The following is a 21,979-nucleotide window of genomic DNA, read 5'->3' on the forward strand; positions in this document are numbered from 1 at the left end:
CCGAGCAAGATACATCCTCAGGGAGTATAGGTGAGGGAACAGCATGATCTTTCAAGAAGACCCAGAAGAGATATTACCCCTCATAAACAAACTCTTCTGAAGAGCCTACCAAAAGGTACCTAAGGAACACGAAAAGAAACACACTGCGGGAATTTCTGCCTTCGACATGGTGGAGGTGCCAAAGAAAAAGGAGCCCTCATCATTAAAACCTGAAAGATCCAGTTCAGAAACCTTCCACTCATTCAATACAGATAATTCTGAAACTGAACTAAAAAGATCATTGACGGATCCCTCAATGATGAAACACACATAGTCGCAGAAATTTGCCCAAGATCACCGTCACATCTGTGACGAGAAGTGAGAGGACGATGCAGTGCTTCGTGCATCAAAGTGCAAAAACATAAATACATTGTGATGAAATGTTAATTTACACAAGGCAGTTTAAAATCCCCCCAAAATTCTCAAGTTACCTTATTGTGGAGCTAATTAAAACCACAACAAATATTTCTATTAGTCCTCAGTTATTATGGTTGCCTGCACATATGTCGACTTTTCAATGCACTCAAGGGCCCGGTAGATCCCAGTGCTATTATGGGATTGACACTAAACATTCTATAAGAATGAGGGTCGAAATTAATTTCTGTGCTTCAAGAAAAAATTGGAAAGAATAATTTTAGCTCCAAACAGAAGTATAACCAAGTCAAATGTAAAAATAGCAGAACCAAGAGTATTTCTTCAGTGGGTTAACCTGGTGATGAAGTGAGAATGGATAACCATTTTATTATGCTCTTGACAATCACTGAATTTTAATATGATATGTACCTTTTAATTAACGTTTATAGGGGTACTTTGGTAACTCGCTGAAAGTCAACATTCAAACCAAAAACAGATGGCGAGACTCTCATTATCAATAAAGGCATACTCAAAATGTTTTTAAATCATGTCACTTATTAATAGATTATTTCAGTATCAGTCTATGAAACAATATTTTCATAATTTTCTATCATCCTATTTTAACTAGCCTTTCAAAATTGTAGCACTTCCCTATGTGTTTCGGGACTCATTTGTCCCTTCTTCAGGGAGAGGTGGTGGTGCGGGGGCGGATGGAGCTTCCCCACTAGGAAATAAATACAAATAAAGAAATATAAAAACCACATTCAGTTCAAACATGGACTCAATAAAGAATTTTCAAACAGGAGCTAGCAGTTCTCCTTATTTCTACTAACTGCTTACTTTCCCTGTATCTTAATCTTTAGTAACTGATCAATTAGTCTTATAATTTCCTTTCATTCAACAGCATCCTTTTGGTGCCTTGCATCTCATATGAACTTAAACATTAACCAGTGTCCTTTCATGTAATCCTAGCTCTTTTTCCCTTCTCTCCTGGGAGACTTATGAATATGCTCAGGTTGATTGTTATGCATATGCATACCTCTTTAGTGTTTCTTAACAATGGTCTTTCCTTGACGTAGTTCCCAAGTTTATGGTGGAGACTTGCACATCTAAATGACATATACTCTACAACACCTCTGACTCTCTAAATCTGCTCACCTTCAAACGTTTTTCTAGCTGAAGTTTTATGCACTGGATGAGCACAGTACCAACCTAGACAAACAACATAGCCTATTACCATTTTTGCAGCAAAGTCTTAAAGCATAGAATCAGCAAATGTTATTCACCTGGAGCTAAAAAAAATTACAACAGTCTTTTACTATTCCGGGTACAATATTACACCTTTGAATGGTAACTTCTCCAGTATTGTATATTTTATAGATTCACATGCTAGAGTCTTCCCCGTCGTCTTGGTAGGAGTCCCACGGTAACAGTAGAAATAGTAGTACTGAATACATTACATAGGCCTCCATAGAGAGAAAATTCATTTGAGCACTCTATCAGCCTCATTTTATAACATCCAAAGTTCAGCCAATCATAGCAGAGATCTCAGAGTAACCCTCTTCACTGAGCCACCACACCTCAGCATCCTTACCGCACATCGTGATTGGGAGTCTTACTGAGCTCTGCTCAGTGACAGTTGGTTTTTCAACTTTTGACCTTTAGCTTCCATCTCAAGGTATTCCTTTCTGTGACTTTCACAATGCCAGATAAAAAAGGGCTGTTTAGGCCCTGTAAAACTTGTGGGAAATCTAGACTTTTCTCAGAAGATCCCCACAAGCAGTGTCTTTATTGCCTCTACTCTGACCATAAACCTAGGGAATGCAAATACTGCTGAACCTTCCCGGGCAAGACCTTCAAGGATAGGGAAGGAAGACTGCTCCTCTGGCTCCAGAAGAAAAACGCTGTTTCTGAATCTGACTCTGACACTGAGAAAAAGCCCTATTCTTCCTCCAGGAAAAGAAGAACAGGCAGTGCCGCTTCTCACCTAAGAGATCTAAATCACAGGAGCAGGAAAAATCTGAGGAGAAATGCCACAGAAAACAGGTAAAAGGAACTTTAAAATCATCTTCTGCTCCAGTCTCAGCTTCTCTGACTCCTCAGAAAGATCTTTCTTCTTGTCCGTCGAAAATGTTTTTTTAACTAGACGAAAACCAGAGAATTTTTTATATTGGTTGAAACATGTAGACCTAGCTTCCGCTAGGACCCTAATAAAACCAAAGGTGCCACATTGGTTTTATTAGGGTCCAGACGCTCAGGAATAAAATCTTGAACAGAGTAGTACTGGCCCTTTTTAATATAACTTCACACATTTATAATTAGCACATATAAAAAAGAAAAAATATCCCGCTCCACTGTAGTCAGGTGTCGTAGCACACCCTATAGGCACTCGGCCTATGGGGTGGGACCCCAATGATGAAGCATGTCACCAACCAGGTTGGTGAGTGAGGGGTCTTCTTAAAGGACTACTACTGTCCAGTTAACGGGGTTGGGGCACTTTGTGCTTACCTAGCCATACCCAATAGGAAAGAGCAAATTGCTGTTTTCCTCTCATTCAAGGGCCACTCCTTCTATGTTATTAGTATCAATTCCGGGGACCAGGAGTTCCCACCTCACATTTTTATATGTAAATTCCCTCACTCTCCCTCCTGTTTAAAACAAACTATTAATCCTTCCTCTTACCTTGCTGGAGAGTATTCATTCACTGATACGGCTACTGCACAATAACTAGATTCATTTTAGGCTTGTTATCACTATGACAAAGAGGATCCTCTCCGGTTTAGGGAACCATCTATTAACGTTCCAGTATCGTTGGTAACAGACTCATCACATGCTAAGTGATTATTACGGACTATTTCCCGAGACAAATGCTCTGCAAATTCCTCCGCCTCCTCTACATCCTCCTGTTGAGCATGCAGGACAAGTAACACCTAAGCCAATAAAAGAAAAGGTTTTACCTCCTCCTATTGTTATTCCTGACGATAACTAAAATGTGGACCAACAACAGGTAGAGGAAGAAGAGATGGATACCGATGTTGACACCCAGGATGAATGGGATGATTACATAGTTCCCATGCCATCATCTCCTATCCCTCCTCCTGCAGACATCGGGAGCTTTCATGACCTATTAGAATGTGCCTCGAAGCGCTTTGATCTACCTTTGCTAGTTAAAGAAGCTGAGTGTTCTTGTATGACTTTATGCCAGGCACTCAACAATCTATTAGGGCAATCCCTATAGTGGATTACTTATGGCAAGAAGGTCTAAAACTCATGCAGACACCAGCTTCTATCCTAGTGTTAATTCCGAAACTGGACATGAAGTACAAAGCCCCTGATAATTAATCCACATGCCTCATTGTTCATCCTAGACCGGATTCTGTGATCATGTAGGCCGCACAAAGAAGAGCTAAAAACCCGGCATCTCAGTGTTCTGCACCTCCGGATAAAGGACACCCACTGGACAACATCAGGAAGAGGTTTTCAGTTCTTTCGGCTACCTCTATACGAGCCTCTAATGCTATGGCCATTCTGGGAAGATACGACTGAAAGATGTAGTCGGATACTCTTTGCTTTTAGAACATCTTCCTGAAGATAAGAAAAAGGATATCTTATTAGAAGAAGAAAGGTCTTCAACTGAAATTATAGAGATTGCTACGTATATCTATTCTACTTCATTTAGTCAGATGGCGGGAGCAGCGGTGCTGAGGCATCTTGGGTGGCTGAAGGCGATTGGCTTCTGTCCTGAGGTTCAGGCTAAGGTGCTAGATATGCCTTTTGATGGCGAATGTTTATTTGGCAATCATATAATATTATTTATTATTATTTAGAGGTTTGTAAAGCGCGCAGCTACCTCCGACGGAGGTGTCCCGGCGCTGAAGACAGAATCTCGTGAGGTTTAGAGTAGTTCAGGAGGAAAAGAGTGGGCTAGATCAGGGAGAAGAGCCAGGTCTTAAGTTTTTTTCCGAAACAGAGGTTCAGAAGTCAGGAATCTCAGTTCTGTAGGAAGGTGGTTCCACAGTCTGGCGTTGGCTACAGCAAAGGCCCTTCCTCCCGTTCGCGCTAGACGAAAACGGGGGCAGATCATAAGGCGGAGATGGTTAGATCTGAGATTTCGGGATTCTTGTGAGATCTTCAGTCTGTGTCTCAGGTAGGCGGGGCCTTGACCATCAAGAGCTCTAAAGGCAAGGGTCAGGGATTTAACCTGAATGCGTAGTCTCACTGGGAGCCAATGGAGTCTGATCAGATGGGGTGAAATGGAATGACGTTAGGGGACATTACAGATCAACCTGGCCGCTGAATTCTGTACTGTCTGTAATCGATTTATGAGATACACCGGGGCTCCAACGTACAGACTATTTGCGTAGTCCAAATGGGAAGTTATGAGGGTGTGGACTACTGTCTTGCGTGAGTCTAATGGCAGGAAAGGGATGGTTTTTTTTATCATATGGAGCTTTCCAAAACAAGACGCTGATGACTTTGTTAATTTGGGTCTTGCAGGAGAGGACAGTGTCAAATTGGAAGCCCAGATTGCGGGCAGCTTGGACAGGTACAGGAGGAGGATCTAGTTCAGCCGGCCACCAGATGCTGGAAGAGATGGGGGATTTCTGGTTAAAAAATAAGACTTCCATCTTATCTGTATTCAGTTTTAAATTATTTGAGGCCATCCAGGCGGCGATATTCACCATGCAGTGGCGAAAGTTTAGCAAGGAGCTTTCAGAGTGATCTTTGAAGGAGAACACCAGCTGAGTGTCGTCAGCATAAACGTTCACTCTGACGCCCCATGACTCCACCACTTTTGCCAGAGGCTCCAGGTATACATTGAACAGGAGCGGGCTAAGGGCAGATCCCTGTGGTACCCCCCATGTCAATGATTTCTTGGTGCAAAAGAAGGAGCCTAGCATCACTTGTTGGAATCTATCCGTGAGAAATGATTTGACCCAGGCGAGAGGGGTCCCACCAACTCCCACCTCTTGCAAACGTATGAGTAGTGTTTCATGGGAGATGGTGTCGAATGCTGCGGATAGGTCGAGGAGGACCAACATGGCCTCTTCTCCCCTATCCGTGCACTCACGAATCGACTCGGACACTTCAAGTAGAGCTGATTCGCTACTAAAGTCCGGCCTGAATCCTGACTGGCCTTCAGATAAGGCCTTCAGTCTAAAAAGAAGGACATAGACGCAGCTAAGTCCTTGGCAACGCTACAACAATATTGTTTCCAGTCCTTTCAGGGCAACGTTCGAGGGCAGTATGCACCCCTACAGCAGTTCCTACAGCGGTTTCAACATTACCTCAAAGCACCTATCCAGACATACAATAAATCTTTCAGGTCCAGCACTGCATCGTCCTATTCACGGCCCACTGGTCATAAAAGGTAACAATCTGCAGGAAGATCGCAGAATTCGAACAAGAGGCAATGAGTTTTTCCAGGCCCCTGCCACTACAGTCTCACAACAATTCGAACCAACCTGCTCAAACCTCTTACAAAAATGGATGTCTATCTCGTTGGACAAATGGGTTTTGGATGTCTTCCGTCACGGTCACATCTTAGAGTTTGTACAGTATCCTCCAACTACACCTCCTCCGAAGCTATCACATCATCATCTACCAGATCGCAAGAGGGAAATAAAAATTCTTCTTTTGAAACGCGCCATAGAAAAGGTACCCTTACATCAGCACAATCCGGGGGTTTTAATCCCAATTCTTCTTAATCAAAAAGAAGACAGGGAAATGGAGGCAGGTCTTGGATCTCCGGTTACTGAACAAAATCATAAAAAAACTATCTTTCAAGATGTTGTCTCTGCAGGAAATCCTTCTTCTCATGGAGAAAGAGGATTACCTTTCATCTCACGATCTTGTCAATGCTTATTTTCACACCCCATTCATCTTAAGCGTCGAAGATATCTTGCATACGGAGTGGCGAGGTGCCATTATCAGTACAGAGTGCTTGCCTGCGGTTTGAAGTCAGCCCACATGGTCTTCACCAAATGCATGGTTTTGATAGCTGCCTTTCTGAGACATTCAGGTCCCCAGGTATTCCCCTACCTGGACGATTGGTTAATAAAAGCAACTTTGTTTCAGTCTGCCAGGAACTCTACTCAAACTTGCCAGAATCTTTCCAGTCTCTGGGTCTTCATCTGAATGTAGAAAAGTCTTCTCTCATTCCTTCCAACTCTCTGATTTACATAGGAACTCTCATCGATATAAATCTCGCCAAAGCCTTTCCGACTCCCGAATGGGTCTCGCTCTCCAGGAGATGTTACGCCTCCTATCATCAAAGAGGGTCAGTTTCTGTCAGAAAGTACAAATCTATGCTGTGGATGATGTCCTCATGCATTCAACTAATTCCCAATACAGTCTTTGGATGCGCCCACTGCATAAGCAACTGGACACTCAAAGGGTTCAATCCAAGGGGCCATTCAACAACATGATCCAAATCTCGCTGACTAGGAAAGCTGCAATGTCTTGGTGGAGGACCAAGGAAGCCCTTAATCCGGGTCTATCTTTCATTCACTCAACTTCTTAGTTTGTGATGACGTCAGATGCATCCATGGAGGGCTGGGGAGCTCAACTTCAGGACCTACAGGTGCACGGGAAATGGTCCGAAAAGGAATCGAAATATCGCAAAAACCTTCTAGAGTTAAGAGCGGTGTTCTTGGGCCTGAAAACTTTCTAAGCTCGGATTTGGGGATCTGCAGTTCTATTCCGGAGGGACAACACCACCACCATGTTCTATCTCCAGAAACAGGATGGCACGAGATCTCAGGCTCTCTCTCTTCAAGGAGTAAATCAAAAGGGAGGGTATGGGCTATTCTTTATCCAGGTCCAGCATATATGCTAGTTGGTAAAACTCTACAAACAGTAGTATGCAGTTCCTAATGTCTAAAGCAGGTTGTTGTGTGTGTTCATGGGCTCCACATAGTGGTGTAGAGTCAAAGAAGTGGGGAGAAGAATCCTCTCCTTTCGGGAAAAAGACCCTTACACACCCAGCCAGCTAGGTGTCTTGCTTCATCATCGGGTCTGCTCCTTATTGGGTCGGCGCTGCAATACCCGATCGGCACCCGAGATGGGGCCTTCTTGGCGGAGATCTTTATTCCTTATGCCGATGGGTGAAGTGCGTGTGAGGGCCCTAGGTCAGTGTAGGTGAAGGTGATGTGTAAGGATGTGGGTTAAAATAGGGGAGGTGGTCCACTCAAAATAATTTTGATGAAACATGGCACCCACCCTAATTAAAAGTAGAGGGGCGCGTATCTCCACTCTAATGATGTGAATTTTATGCACTTGAAGTACAGAAGATTTGGGAATGGCTTCTCTTCAATCAAATTTCACTTCGGGTGGAGCTTGTACCAGGGGTCTGCAATCAGTGGGCCGACTCTCTCAGCAGAGTGTCCAAACAGTTCCACTAATGGGAGTTCAACAACCAGATGTTGCAGATGGTCTTTTGGTCTTGGGGCTCCCCAACATTAGATATGTTTACTACAAACCTCAACAAAAAATGCACCTTTTACGCAACCAGGACTCCTCAACCGGGAGCGCGGGGAGACACTTTTCTGCTCTCCTTGACTGGAAAATTTTACTATTCCTTCCCCCCCGTTTCCTCTCATTCCTCGAGTTCTCCAAAAAATGTAACTGGAGCCATGCCACATCAATCTCCTCGCTCCCTTTTGGTTCACAGACCTACTTAGCCTATCAGAGTGTACTCTCATTCTCTTTCCTCTAAAAGGAGGATCTTCTTCACATGGACCAGGGGCAAGTGATTCATCCTCAAATTCCCTATCTTCACTTGTCAGCTTGGCTCCTTATTTCATTGAATTTGAGAATTTGAACATACCCAATGATTGCAAAGCAATTTTACAAAATTCTTGAGCTCCTTCCACGCTCAAATGTTACTCTGCAAAATGGAAAAGATTCTGTGTGTGGTGCAGCGCTCATTCTTTACATCCTCTTTCATCCACAGAGGAACAAGTATTGCCCTAACTCTTGCACCTCACCAATGCAGGACTCTCACATTCTTCCATTAAGATCACCTTGCTGCGATTTCCAGATACAGATGACTTCTGGATCAATCTTCGTTGTGGTTTCATTAACTTATAAGGCCTCTTCAGACCTACCCACCGGTGAAATCCCCTCCAGTGCTGTGGCAATTAAATAAGGTCCTGTCACAGCTAATATGTTCCCCATTTGAGCCTATACACAAATGTGACTTAAAATTTCTCTCTTTGATGGTCGCCTTTCTCTTGGCCATTATGTCAGCCAGACGTATCAACAAAATCCAGGCATTCACTATAAAGGAACCATTTCTTCAATTTCAAGCAGACAAGGTTATTCTACGTACAAATCCTTCTTTCATACCAAAAGTACCATTGTCTTATCACCTTAACAAGCCAATAATTCTGCCTACATTTTTTCCAAATCCGTCCTCAACTGCGGAAAAATCTCTCCATTCTCTGGACATCAAATGCTGTTTGAAATGTTATCTACAAAGGACAAAATCCTTTCGTAAGTCTTCTCAACTGCTGGTTTCTTTCTCTGCACCCAGGAAGTGACTTGACCTAACTAGGAAAACTTCTTATGGGGGAACCCAGTATCCCTAAGAACCTGGGCAATACAACAATATTTTCAACAATGGTTCCGTCGGGTATGGACACAATTACTTTAAATCCTGTACATATCTTCAACTGAAATCAAAGCATAACATTCCTACTTATTATGCTACCTCTGTTAGGTCATAAGAGTGCAAAACCAAACACAAGAAAGGGTCAGTATGATTTTTAATTGTTGAATTATTTTTCATTAATGATTTTGTTTGTTCTCTTCAACTGACACCTTGATATATGCATTAAAATTTACAAAATACGGCGCAACAATTCAAATCAGTGAGCAAAGTGATATGGTGTGAAATTGTGACACAGTGACATAACAATTAGTGATCTATATACACGTGAGTAAAGGGATATTAGAGGGAAGAACAAAGATTAGGAAAGCCGATTCTTGTTTCGCTGATACTCCAATCCAACACGCTATATTCATTAGCTGTGGTGTGTTGGACACGGTTAGCTGGTCCTTTGTGAAAGTCTGTCGACGTTTCGACCCTTTGGACACCTTATTTGTGGGTCTCTAGCGGGTCTTCTTCAGGACGGGGGCAGGGAAAGGATTATTGCGCCAGATCTTCATGAGTTAGACATCCTGATGTTCTATTCGGTCAGGGGGTCTTCTTCTATATTGATGAATATCTATTCAGAATTAACCTTTAGCATTTGTCCAGGTATAATCATATCCAATGGCGACTTCTTATAAAATATCAGGATCATTTGTAAATTGTTTACAACGATCATCAATTGGAGGTTTTCGTGACGCCTCCGTTAATGTGGGGTGAGCACAGATGCCCTGGTCCCTCTATCGGGCTATCCGTGAGTAATCTCCGTAATTTCTGTAATCATCACGAAGGAGTTTTCATTCATTGACTGGATGCTGCATAACCGAGCGGACGCTCTTTGAAACACCGATCGGAGAATGAAAACTCCTTCGTGATGATTACAGAAATTACGGAGATTACTCACGGATAGCCCGATAGAGGGACCAGGGCATCTGTGCTCACCCCACATTAACGGAGGCGTCACGAAAACCTCCAATTGATGATCGTTGGAAACAATTTACAAATGATCCTGATATTTTCTAAGAAGTCTCCATTGGATATGATTATACCTGGACAAATGCTAAAGGTTAATTCTGAATAGATATTCATCAATATAGAAGAAGACCCCCTGATCGAATAGAACATCAGGATGTCTAACTCATGAAGATCTGGCGCAATAATCCTTTCCCTGCCCCCGTCCTGAAGAAGACCCGCTAGAGACCCACAAATAAGGTGTCCAAAGGGTCGAAACATTGACAGACTTTCACAAAGGACCAGCTAACTGTGTCCAACACACCACAGCTAATCAATATAGCGTGTTGGATTGGAGTATCAGCGAAACAAGAATCGGCTTTCCTAATCTTTGTTCTTCCCTCTAATATCCCTTTACTCACGTGTATATAGATTACTAATTGTTATGTCACTGTGTCACAATTTCACACCATATCACTTTGCTCACAGATTTGAATTGTTGCGCCGTATTTTGTAAATTTTAATGCATATATCAAGGTGTCAGTTGAAGAGAACAAACAAAATCATGAATGAAAAATAATTCTACAATTACAAATCATACTGACCCTTTCTTGTGTTTGGTTTTGCACTCTTATGACCTAACAGAGGTAGCATAATAAGTAGGAATGTTATGCTTTGATTTCAGTTGAAGATATGTACAGGATTTAAAGTAATTGTGTCCATACCCGACGGAACCATTGTTGAAACTATTGTTGACCTAACTAGGGCCAGTATTGCTCGCTGGGTCACTTCAACTATTGCCTTCAGTCGTGAGAAGGCTGGACATACATTGCCTGTAAGGGTGCATGCCCATTCAACGAAAAAGTCGCATCTTCTTCTTCCCTGTTTGCGAGGGCTTCTTTCCCTGACATATGCAGGGCAGCAATGTGGGCAAGGACACACACGTTCACAAAGCATTACTGCCTGGGTTGTTGGCGGAAAGAAGATACAGCCATGGGACAAGCGGCTCGTCGTCATCTCCTTGCCTAAGGTAGGAGGCTTGTAGCCATTCTGATTTTTCTTTATTTACTTATTTTGTTTATTCTTGTATATCTATTTGATTGTTATTTCTTCCTGGATTAGGAGAATTCTGGTTATATATATATATATCTTTTTTTTTTCTTTGGTACTGTCATGGTGGGATTGTTTACCTTCCCGCCTTCATTGTTACTTCTATTTATCAATAAACTGCTATTTAATCGGATTCAAGCATGTGAATCTATAAAATATACAATACTGGAGAAAAAACAAGTTACTTACCTGTACACTGTGGTTCTCCAGTATTGATATATTTTATAGATCCACATGCGACCCACCCTCCTCCCCAGTTAGGCTCACTATTCTACCTCAGACATGTCTAATTCATGGTTGTATTACAAAATATTGGGATATCTATGTTGCTTTTTATAACGTCACCAGGGTCTGTTGTTAACACTGATACACGCTTATGTGGTGCATCATTAAATTAAGGCTGCCATGTGAAATACGAAATGCAATTTCAGGTATTTTATCCTTTCTAATTTTGTTGACACTTGTGTTTTCTGGAGTTGCTGAGGCAGTTTTTCAACCTTCTGTCTAAATTTCTTTCCAATGTTTGAGGACCGGCAAATTTTCGTCCTAATTTGACTTTCAGTACATGTGTACAATTAGGTCATTAATGTATTCACTACGCATTTTGAGGTTCTTTTAGATTTTTTAAGGCTTGCCATGACTATTTTCAATGTAAGGCCTCGTTATTACTACCCTTTTATTTTGTTTAGTAGTATAAAGTTTAATACAACTAGTCCTATTTGTTTAGTAGTGTGTAGTTGGGCCACTCTTTTGCAGCTCTAATTGACATGACGACCAGTATTCTAGACACACTTGCATGTCTTGAACAGTCTATCTTGCTTAAATGTTGAAATTTGTCTATAATTGTTTAAATGCACCCAACACACGGGTGCTTTGCACTTTACGTCGACCCCCTGTTAACTTTCCTGATTAAGTTCCACAGTTGATTCTCTAGGAGTCACACTTTTTTGACACACCTCATGCACATGGATGTGGAGTTCCTCTGTAGCCCTTGGTTAAGTTCCTTGGTCGGTGAACATGCTTTAATTACATAATAGTTCTCTGTTCTTTTTGTAATATAAGCAAGTATGTTACCTTTAGGTTAAAAGTTAATTGCCTTTTAATGTTTTATTTTACTTACAGATTTAGAGTCCATCCTATTTCTTTACCAATCAACGTAGGTCAGCTTTACTAAGCAATCTTAGGCTTGCTATTTGTACATCTAGCTTGGTCACACTTTTGTTTGGGTTAACAATATTGTTCAATGTTGTTTCATGAAGCACGGGGATTAGTTTTGACCCACCTTCTTATGCTATTTATAGTGTCAGTTCCAGAATGACATTGGGATCTTCGAAGGTTGACTTGAGTATTTCCTGACAGATGCTTTTAAATACTTACTTGTCCTGATGATGACCTCAGACCTGGTCAAGGGTTCCCAAATTATAGTACTAGAGACTATAAATAACTGCAGACTAAGTGAACTATTCGTTGTGGGTCCGATTAGCCCCTACACTACGTTCACTTGCACTTCCTTTGTAGCTCTTAAATTATCTTATAAACAATGGTTTCATTATATTCTGTTTTTGTACATTATTGCACCGTGCACTTCTCATTTAGCATTATTATTGTACTGTTTGTTAGTATGATTTAACACAGTATATTTGCTCATATAACTCAAGTGTCATCATTTTACATTAACAAAGCATTCTGTGAAAATAGTTTCATAGTAGCAGTAGCATTGTTGCATATTAATAACTTTAATTACCCGAGGAGAGCCTTTGTTCTAATTGTCAGTTGCCTAGGGTCCATTAACCCTTTGAGTTACCCTGTTCATCATACAAATAAAAATGAATTAACTCTTTAATTCGAAATGTAAAATATAAGATGTTGAATTTGTGCCTGGAGGTTGCATATACCCATTACTTTTGGATATTTTAAGTCTAGGAGCCACTGACGAACAAATAAGAAACTACTCTGGTGAAGATGAAATTTAATTGACATACCTGCTACATTTAAAACATTGAAGTTCTTGATAGAGGGTGTTGAATACTTTATGGAAAACACAGTAATATGAATTAATGCCTAGTGTAATTGATCTGCGTATTATTTTCTGTTCTGTCCTCTCAGGTGGAATGTAGTAGGGATTCAAGGTTCCTTGTTCAGCCACTATGTAGAGCCCATCTATTTCTCCAGCATTATTCTTGGGAGTTTGTATCACGGAGACCATCTTTCCAGAGCAGTATATCAGCGGATTTCAGAGATAGAAGATCTGCCACCCCTCTATACCCTCAACAAACCTTTACTAAGTGGTAAGTCAGGCCCTATCTGTTCAATTCTAAATAGATGTGACATAATTCTGTATGTTGCAGACCAAATTAGTGAGTTGGTGAATGCAGGTGTGCACTGGAACAAAAGTAACCTTATCTATGAACGTCCATAGGTGCTTGACTCCAAAGTTATTGTTAGAATAAATCATATCAAAGTGTTTTTTCTAAAGTTTGTCATTACTCTTTTAAGGAGATTTTTGCTATATGAATGTTTTCCAAGAAAGATGTAGATAGTGTTTTTAAGCATCTGAATAAGTCTTTCTCATTCTGTCTTTGTTAGATATGTTTAATTCTGAGTTAAGTATGTTTTAGTACACATAAGCAAGATGTTACAGCTTTCCTTGTAAAACACTAAATATCTGCCATCATAGGCTTGGTGTTCGAATCCTGGCCTCCCTTCTGTTCGATATAACTAGAAAAAGCTTCCCACTTTTACCTTTACATCACCAGCCATTTCCCTCCATGTTGTTTTTCTGCCTAATGCAAGAAGTTGCTTCTTCTACCGTGAGGCCTTTTTGGGTGGCGCCAGCTATTTGCAGTATCTTTCCTTCCTAGATGGCGGGTTTCAGTTGTTTCTCCTGCCCCGTTTTCATTGGTTAATAAAATAATAAGTAACCATTGCCTTCTCTGCAGTGCATGCCATTGATGATGAGCTTCAACCAATGCTTAGGTTACAGAGGACACCCAACAGAGAATCTGACACACAAAGTCTGTCCTGTGTTTGTAAAACCTCCTTCCCATAGTTTTCTGTCTTATTTCCATGGCAAAGATGGTTCTGCTTTTGCACACCACCATTTATTGCCTTAGAGATGGAAGATTTTGCACTTGGATAGTAGAGATATGGTTCTAGGTAAAATGACTGTGTATGGAACACCTGTATGTTCTGCTTCATTTGTTGTGTACTCGACATGGGGAGGGCCCCAGAGCAAAGTCAGGCAGAGTGCATTTGGTTCACATATTCTTTAAAGTGTTTAAAGACTTGAAATCTTGCAGTACCATTCAGCCTATTTATCTTGATAAGGATCTGAAGATACCACAGAAGCTGGTACCAGCTCAAACTGAATTGAGGTATATGAGGTTCATCAAATAACTACTAAATCTCTAAACTACTTTGATAGTTCTTAAAATTGAGTGTTACATCGTTTATTTTGAAAGTTAAGCCAGTCATTAATCTTCATTTGCGTTAATTAAAACCATTACAAATAATACAAAAACAATAAAACATAAAACTGTATAAAATGACATATAAAAACATAGTGCTTGCTCTAAAAGGTCACAGATAAAGGGACGGTCCTCTTGTAACAAATTACAGATTCAACATTTAAGTTAACTACAAAGTGCCTGTGGTGAAAGGGTGGTACCAGCATGTAATTGGGGTTAAAAGAGGCTATCACGCTTAAGAAACGCACTTTTCATTCAATGTTTTACAACTGACAAAAAGCCCAATTGATTCAAGAGATACTCATTAGTAAATACGGCAATTAAACTATAGCAAAGTATCTGTGCAAGAGCCCAACTGATCTCAACTAAAAAACTTTCATAATGTACTATGGCTACATAAGGTGCACTTCTAGAGCTATCCATCCATATCTGCCTGATGAGGATCCTGACACATTTTAAACAATGATCACAAGTTCTAAAAACTCACTGTGCTGAAAAGTTCAGTGCACAGTTTGACAGTATGATTGAACTAAATTTATAATTTGATAAAATGCTTGTTCAAACCATTGTACTAAAAAGCAAACATGACTTGTGTTTCTTTGTAGTAGTAGTGGGACCCCATTAATTTGGTCTAAGGAACGTGCTTGCACAATTAGCAAGTGCATTATCTGCCCCGGTACCTATACAGTGGTTGCCCTCATATATTAAAAGACACGCTGAAAAGCACAGGTCTCACTGTTTTTCAGAATTCCAAGCAGACGCATGAAGCGTGCGCCGATCGGGACCTTACAGTGGGCTGTACTAACATTAAAACATAACAAAAGTGTTTATAAGCGAAGTGCCAATGCTTTTGCTAGTAATAACAGGATAATTATATCATCATTACAATCTGGAGGAAGGATTGCCGACCATGTATCCAATGTACTGTGACTTGCTGGTGAGATCCCTAAGCAACATAGTCTTTTATAGGCTAAAGAGACCAACTGTGTCAGCTGGATATGTAGACTAGTATTATCGGGGTTGAGCAGGGTGATTATGGCTTACCTGCGTTTGCAGATTTCTATAATATTCCATTCATTCTTTAGCCTGGTTTTACGTTCTGCCAGCAGTGCAAGGCACAGGCACACAACCTGTTCAAGGGATTCCTCGCACTGCCCGGAGTCCTTACAGACAGTACCTTCCTGGGGTCCACGCCTGCTGACAAGATGTTTCAAGAACAGCCCCACCCCCAGGGCCATTAATCTTGCCTTCAGGTGATTGGAATATCTACAGCAATATAAGGAATGGGAGATGTTGGTCGATAGGTGTTAATGACCACCCAGGAGTGTTTGCATTTTGGCAAGCGAAGCCCTAGCAGAATGTTATGACCAGGTATGAACAGATTTTTTGATGCCCAGCTCGAGGGCCTGTTGGTTCGAATTACTGTGCCAGAGGTCTTTCACATCTCGAAGCAGCCGGCAGTCCTCAAGGTACTGATGATGCACTCGACCTGGACCTCAGGTTTTTATTTTGGCCCTTAGCAATACTTCTAGGTGATCTCTCCTGGCTGCACGCAGCTTGTGGCACAGATTGAGTTAGGCACCTGGACTGACGGCCCGCTGATAGAGTAGGCTCAGTTCCAGCCTGATATGGGCAGCTGACGCAGACCATAGCAGGTGAAGAACTCTTGTTTATATTCCTGTGATTTTTTTTTTTTTTTTAAATATATTTTTATTGCAGGAATTAGTACAACAATACAGTAACGACCAGCATCATATTATAGCCAACTCTTACAAGATACAGCCCACCGACCCCCTTCCATAGTATTGCTGTATAGCCAAGCGGCCCGTGTTCTTGGGGTTAGGCGGTGAATGTAGCTGGGGTCAGTAGGGTGCTGGAGCTGGTCCGGATAACACACTGTCCGTCATCTGCTTTTCTAAACAAACCCCAACCCCCAAAAAAGAAATCCCCCCCCCCAACTACCAGACATTATGAAACTCCCCCCCCCCCCCCCCCCCCCCCCCCCCCCCCACCATCAGCGCCAGGGAGTTTATCACTGTAGGATCCACTGTTTGACCCACGGGGAAGGTAATAGTGCTGTTAATGCTAGTGGTTAACGGGACTCGGGTCTAGTTGCTTCTTCGTTTTCGGAGTCGCTGGGGGTACAATAATCCCTGAGGGCCTGCACCAGCGTTTCCCATTCTAACGCGGCCTCCTGCGCCTTCTCATTGCTTTGCCTCCATGCCAACTGATATCGCAGCGCGCTCTCACCCGCCGCCCATTTCAAAAGTTCACCGTGCCATCTGCAACCCGTAGGACCAGCACGTGCCTTCCAATTCCTGGTCACCTCTCGCTTAGCCAGTAGGAGCCCCAGGTCTATAAATTTACTAGTGATTTTATTCCGGGGGGTATGGGGGAACCAGTGCAGTAGCCCTACCGCCGCATCTAACGATAAGTGCCTCCCCGTCACCTCTTCTAAAGTCGCCGTCACCTCCTGCCAGTAGGCCGTCAAACCGGGACAGGCCCATAGCATGTGTAAGAGGTCCGCCTCCTGAGCCGGGCACCTAGGGCATTCCGCCGAGGCTGTGGCAAAATAACGCCTGATCTTAACCGGGGTCAGGTACGCCCTATGGAGAACATAGTAGTGGACTAGTTGGAAACGGGCACAACGCGTACCCTTCCATGCTCGCCTCACCAGCTGGGACCAGGTCGTCTCCGGGATCTCCCTACCGATGTCCTCTTCCCAGCGGGACTTCAGTGTGGTGAGAGGGACCAACCCCTCGGTAATCAGCCTGCCATAAAGGCAGGTGACCGCCTTCACTGTTCCTGCCGACATCATTACATACTGGCACACCTGAGACAACTGAGGTTCCTCTAGTCCGTTTTGCCAATACGCCTGGATCACTCGCACAATGGCCGAATGCAGCAGAAAGTCGCCCCGGGGGATCCCAAAGCGGTCAATGAGATCCTGAAAGGACAGGAGCACTCCGTCCTCATACAGGTCTCCGACGAGCTGTAAACCCGACTCCTCCCAGTCCGCCAATCGCGACCAGTCTCCTCCGTGGGGGAGGGCCGTCAACATCCCTAATGGTATTTCAGGTGCATATGGGGTCCGCAGGTGACCTCTGTTATGAGCCCGATTCCAACAGAGTCGGATAGTCCGCTCCTCCATCGACAGGTCCCGAAGGACTAAACGCTGTCGCAGCGCGATAAAGGAGAGGACGTGCTTGGCTATACCCGTCCCCCTACCGTCTTCCGGGCCTCTGAACTCCCTGGCTATCTCCTGGGTGTATGTCTGGAGCTGCGCCGCCAGATAGTACTTCTCAAAGTCCGGCACAGCGAGCCCCCCTTCGTCTTTCGGCCTCATCAGGGTATTGAGGGCCACCCGCCGCCGGCCCGTGCCCCAGAGGAACCCGATCACCATAGAACGCAAGCGGCGAAACGTAGTCGGTGGTACCCAGATCGGCAAAGTCCGAAAGTAATACAATAGTCGGGGGAGCGCCACCATTTTGAGCAGGGCAATGCGTCCTGCCACGGAGAGCGGCAGCGTGGCCCAAAAATCCATGCTGCCTCGGAGTGCTCGCATGCAACGGGCAATGTTTCCGTCTAGGAGGTCGGGCTGGTCGTGGTACACAAATACCCCAAGGTATTTAAAGCAGTCGGGTTCCCATCTGATCTCTCTACTTAGCGCCGGATTGGGGACACCCCTACGCATCGGGAAGAGGCAGGTCTTAGACCAGTTCACTCGTAGGCCTGAGACTTCCCCGAACTCCGTTAGCGCTAATTCCGCTCCCCGTAATGCGTCGATCGGATCTTCCAGGAAGAGCAACAGGTCGTCCGCATAGAGCGAAACGTAATGCGGGCCCGCCGCTGTCCATAAGCCCGTGTAGTGGACTCCCGAGCGAAGATGCATCGCTAGTGGCTCCACCGCTAGTGCAAAAAGAAGCGGGGATAAGGAGCACCCTTGCCGCGTGCCACGCTCCACCGGATAACGCGATGAAATCAAAGGGCCCGATCTAACCCTGGCTGAAGCAGAAGCGTAAAGAACTGCTGTCCATTTAACAAATCCCTCTCCAAGGCCGAATTTCCGCAATACCACGTCCAAATAGTCCCACTCCAGGCTATCAAACGCCTTCTCCAGGTCCACCGACAAAACTACCGGGGACGGGGCATCCGCGAACGGTTCCCCAAGCAAGCGAAACAACCGTCGGATGTTCATGGTTGTATTTCGCCGTGGGATGAAACCGGCTTGGTCCTCGTGTACTAGGGAACCCATGTGTCCCAACAGCCTCGAGGCCAAGATGCTGCTCAATATCTTGTAGTCCACCGTCAACATTGAGAGGGGACGGTAAGACCCCGGGTCAGACGAGTCTCGGCCAGGCTTGAGAAGAGGAACCACCAACGCCTCACACATCGAGCCGGGGAGGCGACCCAGCCTCTTCGCCTCTCTGTAGACCACCAGTAAACGAGGGGCCAGAAGGTCAGCATAAGCTGCATAGAACTCCACCGGCAGGCCATCCAGGCCCGGGGTCTTGTTCCTCGCCATCCGTTTGATGGCCCCGCGGATCTCCCCCAAGCCTATGTCAGATCCCAGGGCGTCTGCCACTTCTCGTTCCACTGTGCGGAGTTCCAGCGGACGAAGATAGTCAACAAGCCGATCCGGGTCGCGCGCGGAACGACTGCGATATAAACATTCGTAATAATGCCGGAAGCAAGTAAGAATCTCCGGTTGGGTGTACACCTCGGTCCCATCCGCCCCACGCATCTTAGTCGTTGTTTGGGACTGGCGCGTAGGGTTGGCCAACCACGCCAGTAATGCACTCGATCTGTCGCCCTCCGCTATAGACCGGACCGTGTAGGCCTTGTAATCGAAACAGCGGAGCCGTTCGACTTCCACCGCCACCCTCTCCCTCGCCTCTACCGTTCGTGTTTGCAATTCCGGGTGTCCGGGTCGGCCAATTTCGAGCTCGCGAAGCGTTCGGTCCGCTGCGTCTAAATCAGCCAGGATAACACGTTGCATGCCCACCCTCTTAGAGATACAGTACCCCCTCACCACCACTTTGAAAGCGTCCCATTCGAACGCCCTAGTACTCGCGGAACCGCCGTTGGATGCAAAATAATCCGTGATTTTCTCCCCTAGGTCTGCCTTGAAGACACTGTCCTCGAGGATCTCGGGGCGCATCTTCCAGGTGGGTACCGCTGGCGTCCCAGGGAACCAGCGAATGTCCAGTAGGAGGGGGTTATGGTCCGAAATGGTCCGCGATAAATACTCCGATCGGACCGCTGCCGAGACTACTTCGGACGAACCAAGAAAGCCATCCAGTCTGACATGCAGCTCATGAAGGCTCGAAAAGTACGAATAATCTCTAGACGCGGGGTGATGCGCCCTCCAGATGTCCGTCAAACCCCAGCGGGTCTGCCAATCTTGACGGCCCTTAGCCACCCGCCGGACCGGGGAGTCGGGGAGCGGGGGATGCGAGCGGTCCATGTCTACATCTACCACGGAGTTAAAGTCTCCCCCTAGCAGGAGGGGACCGGTGAAAAGGTGGGCCAACGAGCCCGATAACCCGGAAAGGAAGGCAGTCTGATCCATATTAGGGGCATACACACAACAAACATTCAAGTCCCTCCCTCCTAGCGTGCCTGATATGGCCACGAAGCGCCCCTCCGGGTCCAACACTGTCCTCGTGACTTGAAAGGGGACTCCTGCCCTGATCCATATTAGCGCCCCCCTGGCATAAGCAGAGTACGCCGTGGAGAAGACCTGCCCTCGCCACCTACGCTGAAGCGCCGCCCCTTCCGCCTTGTTCAGATGCGTTTCCTGCAGCAGCGCCATTTGCACTCCCCTACGCACTAAATAAGCGTGGACCTTGTGACGCCTAGACATAGTGTGAAGCCCCCTCACGTTCCAAGTAATACATTTCAAGTTAGCAACATCAGCCATTGTCCCAAAGTGTTCTTGCACAGTCTCCCCGTCTGGGTCCCCACAAAGAAAAAACATCATTCCTCCCAGCGCTGTCGGCGGCCATTTTCCCCAACCAGAACCAAACCCCCCAAAACCCAACAAAACCCCCACCCAACCACCCCAGAACAGGACCCAAACTGCACCATCTAGATCCCATCCAAACTTCTACGGAGAACAACCCCAAAAACCCCACTAGTCCTACGGTCGCCACCGCAGGAAGGCCTTATGGGCCAGGTGCGGGCTGAGCGGAGGCAGTGGGCCCTCGTCGCCCAGGCTACCAGGACTATCATAAGCCCCCCCGTATCAAAATCTTTCGGGGCAAGAGTAGGAGCCTCCCGACCCTCCCTCTCCCATTGTCAGCAATAAAGGACGGCAGCCGCCTCCCCCCTGCCGGGCCCCCACCCAAAACAAGGCAATCGTTCCCATTACCCCTGTCCGTCCAGAAGGTCCTCCACCGACTTCGGTGTGATCACCGGTGTGTGGGTACTGTCTGCCACTGAGTCTTCCGAGTCCGACGGTGCCCCCCGAGCACCCGGGCCTTCTTCCTCCTCTTCGATGTCTTCGCCCTTTGCTCCCGACAGTTCCGATAGAACTTCCAACACTCCCCTCCGCTCAGATGATGTCTCTGCTGTCGAGGGTCCTCCTGTGCGGCCGCGGCGGTTCCTGTCCCTTTTAGAGCGCCTCCGTTGTTCCGGCTCCTCCGCCTGATGGGTCGAGGCGTTATAACCATCCTTCCCTGTTCGGTACAGTTCGAGCCAGTCACAGGCCTCCTCCGGGGTGTCAAAGAACTGGGTTTTGTCGTCGACAATGACTCGGAGCCTCGCGGGAAATAGGAGTGAATATTGGATGCCTTCACTCCTGAGTTCACGCTTAACCGCCAGGAAGGAGAACCGCTTGCGCTGCGTCTCGTAGGTATAGTCAGGGAAGATGTTCACCTGGCTGTTTGCAACCTGGAACGGGCCATTGTGTCTGGCGGCATTTAGGATCAGGTCTCTGTCCCGGAAATGTAGCAACCGCGCCACCACTGGCCTCGGGGCTCGTCCCTGTTGCGGGGGTCGCGCTGGAACTCTGTGGGCCCGTTCTAGAGTGTAAAAGGAGGACAGGCCCTCCGGGACCACCGTGTCTCGGAGCCAGGTCTCCAGGTAGCGCACCATATCGCCCTCCTCGACCTTTTCCGGCAGGCCCACTACCCGAATGTTATTCCTCCTGTTTCGGCCTTCCGCATCCTCCGCCCTCCGTTCGAGGGTCTCGATTCGGGACATGGCATCCTTGATCGTCGCAGCTAGGGTTCTCTGCGCCGGTTCTATAGTCCTCACCGTGCTCTCCACCTCCTTGACCCGGTCCGAGAGCTTACCATGGTCTGCCCTAAGGAGGCCCAGGCCAGTCGCCACCTGGGCAATGTCCTGTTGAAGGGCCGACCGAGTTGCCTCTATGGCTTCCAGTACACGGTCGAATTGTTGC

The 21,979-nt window shown here is 45.5% G+C and overlaps 1 protein-coding gene across 8 annotated transcripts in view; it reads left to right on the forward strand.

Annotated features, from left to right (window-relative positions):
- The window catches only part of ADARB1 (adenosine deaminase RNA specific B1), a 947,690-nt gene that overhangs the window by 841,717 nt on the left and 83,994 nt on the right, over positions 1-21,979 (forward strand). For all 8 annotated transcript variants that reach the window (XM_086955520.1, XM_086955521.1, XM_086955524.1 and 5 more), the window contains one exon: positions 13,214-13,395. In XM_086955520.1, the coding sequence (XP_086811646.1) occupies positions 13,214-13,395 (182 nt within the window). The remainder of the gene's footprint in view (positions 1-13,213; positions 13,396-21,979) is intronic.

The sequence above is a fragment of the Lissotriton vulgaris genome, chromosome 2_1, assembly GCF_964263255.1.
Source record: "Lissotriton vulgaris chromosome 2_1, aLisVul1.2, whole genome shotgun sequence".
Classification (NCBI taxonomy): Eukaryota; Metazoa; Chordata; class Amphibia; order Caudata; family Salamandridae; genus Lissotriton; species Lissotriton vulgaris.